Consider the following 6,000-nt stretch of genomic DNA (forward strand, 5'->3'; position numbering starts at 1 on the left):
GCACCCTGAGGGTTCTGTCCCCTCCCGTGGGCCGCAGTGTCCCGCGGGTGGGGAAAATGGCATTGCAGCATGCGCCCGTCATCCATTCACACTGACCGCAGCGCATGGAGCCGCCCGGCATGTCCATAAGTCCCAGACACGCCCCCAAGAGTGACGAAATGGGAACGCATCAAAGACACGCCTCCTTTTCATCAGTCACACCCCTTTTCAGACACAGGCAGAAGTGCCTTTCTCTAGGTCTGGCGCCCTGCCAGGCGCCGGACCTAGAGTGATCACTGTTACAGTATCCCTAGAATAAATGTTCCCAGGTAGCCGCCCCTGCAATCAACCAGGGTTTTTCCCGGGACTTAAGTCCCGGGAAATTACCCTGCTTCTGTCTGAATGGTGCTACCCGAGAATTTACTACTCCCGGGCAGCATCAAGCAGCTTTTGCACGCAGCTGACAGCACGGAGCGTCCTATAGGACGCTCAGCGCTGCTGCTTTGAACTGACAGCGCAGAGTGTCCTATATGATGCTCAGCGCTGCAGCTTTGTTTGAGCTGACAGCGTGGAGCGTCCTTTAGGACGCTCAGCGCTGCTGCTCCCCACCCCCAGCACCGGCCGGCTGTGCCACAGTGGGACGCCCGCACTCCCGCTGGACCACCAGGGAATTAAAATAAATGTTAAAAAAATAATAATAATAATAATAATAAAAAAAAAAAACTGCATTACGATTGGCCGGCTTTTGGCTGCTGAATGATCATCATCAGCCAGAGAGGGGATAGGCTGGGAGGAGCAGACGGCAGAGAAGAGGCAGGTAAGCAGAAAAACCCTGCTCTTGTCTGAAAGGGGTCTACCTGGGAATTTCCCGGGTAGACACTGTAGTGTGAAAGGGGGGTCTTGACCAAATACCCGGGAATTTGCACAGGAGAAATTCCCGACTCTGAGCAGGAAATTTCCCAGGTTGTATGTCTGAAAGGGGGTATTAGAGACACAAATCCTACAAAAACACAAATACAATCTTACAGCACCAACATTAGTCATTATTTCTGCATAGAGAGTGAATGCAAGTTGGCTGTATTGTTCCTGCATTATGTGCACGGGAATACATACTACTCGCCCGTACGCGTCTCAGCGACCGGAGCGTCACTATCCACATGCGTTGTTTCAAAGCTGCCATTATCAGTGTTCAGTGGCACAGCCCTATTTATGGTGTATAAGATCATTGCACATACGCACAACTCTACATAGCTCACAATTCCTTAACACACCCTCGCTAAAAACTTTACCGTACATGCGGACAGCCCCCGCTCCCACCCAGTTATTCCCCAACAGCCCCAAGGTATCTACAAGTGTTGATTAGAATAGAAATTCATATAATGCATGGTTTATCCAAATGACAACGCTTCTAGCTATACAGGTGTATACCGGCTCCATGTGACCAGTAAAGAGAAATCTGTTACACTACTTGCTGATAAAATAGGGCAACACTTTCTTCCTACAGATAGACAAATAAAGTGACACTCAATGCAGCGCGATGTGAATAGCGCCTGGAAGGGGTTCCCATAAATAATTCAATTGTCCCCATCATGTCCTGCAATTAGTCGGTAGATGCTGGTTACCGCACCTGTTTAGGCGCAGTGACAGTCATTCTCCAACTTAAGTGCCAGCCGCGACACTGTTAGCGTTGCGCTAAGCTGGAATACAGCACCGTGGTTGGCACTTAAGTCGGATTTCTGCCTGCACCTCAAGAGGGTGCGAGCAGAACTCTGGTAGTCTGACTTAACAGCGCAGTCAATAGAATAGCTCAGGGAACTCCTTTCCGGTGCTATTCACATTGCGCTGAATTTAATCGCCCCCATTGATCGGTAAGAAGAACAAAACCACAAGAATGAACAATAAACAGCAAAAACGGGCCGATTCAATTCAACGTGCTGTTGATAGTGCCGGTAGGGAGCTCCCAGAGCTATTCAATTCAGCGTGCTGTTAGGTTGACTAAATAAATTTCTTCTCGCTCCCTCAGGAGAAAAATCGGACTAAATTAACAGCCTCACGGCCGGCACTTTAGTTGGAGAATGACGGTTCTTGCGACTAAACCTAGGTTATGCTGCGAGAGCCGGCATTCTCCCACTTGTGTCGGACTAAAGAGCTTGCTAAATTTAATAGCTCCGGGGCCAACTTCCCGGCACTATTCAACTCCCACTGAATTGAATCGCCCCCATAAACAGGTCTGTTCTACGAGACCAGAATGTCCCCTCAACATACACATTAAAAATAGAATTATATTCATAACAATCCAAGTACAAACTATTACATTTTGATGTGTGCTAATCCTGACTAATATAGAAATTGTGACATGCTGAAACACGACTAATATTCCTGCCTACACCGTTACAGAGGATGCCTCCGTCCTCTATAGTCATACCTTATGCTTCACAACCCACCAGTAACAGACACAACCAACTACACACAATCCCCATTCCCTCTGTACAGACACCATACACAGCTCAGGTAAGCGGATGCCTCCCCCTGTACCCATCCAGTGCCCTTTATACATTGGGAGCACTCTCTTAAGCCATACACATAAGTTCCCATTCCTTCTGTACATACACTATACACAGCTCTGGTAATCCAGCTTACTGACCCCCCCCCCCCCTGTACCCCCTATACAATGGGAGCCTTCCTCAAGCCCTACACAAGTCCCCATTCCTCTGTACATACACAGCTCAGGCAATACCGCCTACTGCCTCCCCCTGTACCCAACCAGTGCCCCCTATACAATGGGAGCAGTCTGCAAATCCTGACCCTACTTAAAATTAAGACGCACTTGTGCCCATATAGAGAAGACTACAGGTCGCACACAGGTCATTCATGTATCCCCAATATTATAATATCCACACCAATTTATAATGGTGTATTATACAGTATGTGATGTCATCATTACACATGTATAACAGAATCAACGGGGGTGATTCAAATATTCTGCTGGCGGATTTTTTTTTATTTTATTTTTTAAGACGCCCGACAGAGCAATTCAATTGTTGCTCTGTCAGGACGCGATAGCCGCCGGTGCAGGCATTTCTGCACGCACTCAGGTGGGTGAGAGCAGAAAAGTGTCTGAAACACCCTTGTTAGGGCGCGCTAACCGCAGATAGCGCGCCCTAACCAGAAATTAAGACAGGTTTAGACGTTTTACACGGCTAAACCTTGTCTCAATCAGCAAAGACGGTGATAATTAATCACAACAATTGAATAGCAAACTGGGCGCTCATTAATTATCACGACCAAAAAATCATTTGAATCGCCCCCTATATGCTGACAGAGTATATCCCCCAATACACAGCCTAAAGCAGCCCATACACGGTGCGATTAATTGCACGATTTTGATCAATCGTAACGATCAATTGTGCACAGCGTGTGTTGATTTTGTATATTTACAATGCTAATGTGCGTCCCCGCCATCTTATAGCTGGATCGTAGATCTTACGGCAAAACCGTAAGCATGCGATCTATTGTGTACAATGTGATACACATTAGCATCCGTATCGTATGATCGTAACGATCAATCGTACACATCATATGGAGAATTTCAAGGGAAATCGTACAACACATCGTGACGTTTCAATATCGGTGTATGGCCGGCATAATAGGACACTCCTGTGCGTATATATACACATATACACACATACACACACAGCACGTCCACAATATACAGTAACTCAGCCTAACAGGACACATTGCTATAATAACCAGATGTCATGTCCTATATACTTATACATATAGATCACACTGACAGCATATACTGCACATCACCAATACACAATGTACCCTGACGCTGCTGTAATGACCAGGTGTGTGTGTGTGTGTGTGTGTGTGTGTGAGATATATATATATATATACACATATACACACACACACACATACATACATCCCCCGGCAATAGCTGCTGTTACACATCCCTGTATGACACACACAATACACAGCTGGGCCCCCGGCATCACCCCAGCCAGCGGGCAGAGACTGGGGGTCCAGGCGGGAGAGAGTGTGAGGGACACGGCCATGGCGGTTGCAGCCGCCCCTCCCCCACCCGCCGCTTCTCCCCCAAGTGCGCCATTGCGGCCTAGTCCCCGGGCCCGCAGCCTCTAACCCCCCTCACTCGCTCCCGCCCCAGCCGCCGCCGCCATGTTCGGCCGCCATCTTCCCCCGGCCCCGCACCGCCATGTTTATTCGGGCCGCCATACTGGAGGAGCATCGAACGAACATGGCGGCGCCCAGCGACAGACAGCTGGGAGCGCGGCCTCACTCCCCGGGCCCCGGCCTCGCCCGCCCGCAGCTTCCCCCCGGGGGTCTCACCTGATGCCCACATGGTGACGGAGAACTCCCCCTCCAGGGTCTTGATCTGCACCTGCTTCTGCTCCCATTTCCTGGCGCCGGCCTCGGCCCCGCTCAGGTAGCTCTTCTTGCCGCTGCGCTTCCCGCTGCCGCCCTTCCTGCCGCGGCTGCCGCCCGAGCTCTTCCCGGCCACCGTCACCAGCGTCTGCTCGATGTACTCGTCCTCCCCGGCCGGGGCCGGCACCGGGATGAGGATCTGGTCCTCGTAGCCGTCGTCCGCCCGCAGGTCGGAGTCGTCGCCGCCCACCACCTCCTCCCGGGTCTGCACCAGGATCACCTCCTGGTGGTGGTGGACGTGGCTGGGGTCGTCCGGGTCCAGCGGCTGCAGCGCGATCATGGGCTGGTGGTGGTGCGGGTGGTGGTGCGGGTGCTGGGGGTCGTCGTCCTCCTCCTCCTCGTCGTCCTCATCGTCCTCCCCGCAGCCGCCCACCACCGTGGTCTCGATGGTCTCCACCGGGATGGACTCCACCTCGATCTCGTGCAGCTCCACCAGCTCGGCCGGCATCTCCGAGCCGTCGGCGGCGATGTAGAGCGTGTCGCCCGATGCCATGGTGCGGGGGACTGGCGTCTACCGACCGTCCGTCCGCCTCCTCCCACCCCCTCCCCCGGTGCAGCGGGCCGCCGCCGCCGCCTCCGGTCCTTATTTATTATTATTTATTTATTATTATTCCTCCTCGTTCAACGCAAATCCCGACTCCGGCCAGCAAATCTCGCCGCCGCCGCTCTCCGCTCCGGCGTCATCTCGCGAGAGCAGACATTTCAACGGCCGCGCGGGGAGGAGGAGGCGGCGGGCGGCATCCTGGCTCAGGGCAGAGGGAGGAGTTGGGTGGGGCCCGGCCTGGCGAGTCACGTGGTCGCTGGCTGCTATGGTGCTGGTGGTGGTGCTGGTGCTTCCTTCACACTTCTTCCTCCCTGGCTGCTGACAGGAATGGATCTGTGGCTCTGGCAAGCCATCATGGAAGCAGCTGTCAGTCAATTTACTGACAGGGGAGGGGGCTATGCATCACGATTCGCAACAGGACGCGCCAGCCATGGGCGTCTTTGCCATGGTTTGCAGGTTGTTGCGGTACACAAGGGTCCAGGGGGATGCAGTCAGGAAGCTGACGGTGGAAATGCCGACCGCCGGCTTCCCGACTGTCTAATCCCGGCAGGGGTCTAATGACTGGTGTCGAGATTTCGACGCCTGTCCTTTAACCTAAAGGTAAGCCGGGGGCGGACAGTTGCGGGAGGGGTAGGGGCTTCCCCTGGAGGGTTAGTCTAGGGGAAGGGGGGGGGGTTAGGATTAGGCACCCCCCGAGGGGAGGCTAGGGTTTGGCACTTGGTGGTGAGGTTGGAGTTAGGCACCCCTAAAGGGGGGTTAGGTTAGTTAGTATTTACCAAAATCACTGTTGGGCTCTTCGCTGGTGCCGGCCTTCCAGCGTCGGGATTAGAACCGGTCCAGTGAAGGTGGGCACACACTGCACACACAGTATATACTTCCCTCCCTGCCACATGCGCTGTAATCACCGCGTTATCCAAGATTTGGGCATGCGCAGAAGAAAAATCGACCGGGAAAATGGCACCTGCGTAAATTTTCCTGGAGGTCTGCGTATATGCGCCAGCTAGGGAGAGGAGAGGACAAAGTCGGAG

General features: G+C 52.9%; 1 protein-coding gene across 1 annotated transcript in view; it reads right to left on the bottom strand.

Annotated features, from left to right (window-relative positions):
- The window catches only part of YY1 (YY1 transcription factor), a 30,375-nt gene extending 25,204 nt beyond the window's left edge, over window positions 1-5,171 (bottom strand). The window contains exon 1 of the mRNA XM_088475383.1: window positions 4,333-5,171. Coding sequence (XP_088331509.1) covers window positions 4,333-4,921 — 589 coding nt within the window. The 5' untranslated portion in view covers window positions 4,922-5,171. The remainder of the gene's footprint in view (window positions 1-4,332) is intronic.
- Window positions 5,172-6,000: the final 829 nt, after the last annotated feature.

The sequence above is a fragment of the Taudactylus pleione genome, unplaced genomic scaffold (genome assembly GCF_031769625.1).
Source record: "Taudactylus pleione unplaced genomic scaffold, aTauple2 ptg000171l, whole genome shotgun sequence".
Classification (NCBI taxonomy): Eukaryota; Metazoa; Chordata; class Amphibia; order Anura; family Myobatrachidae; genus Taudactylus; species Taudactylus pleione.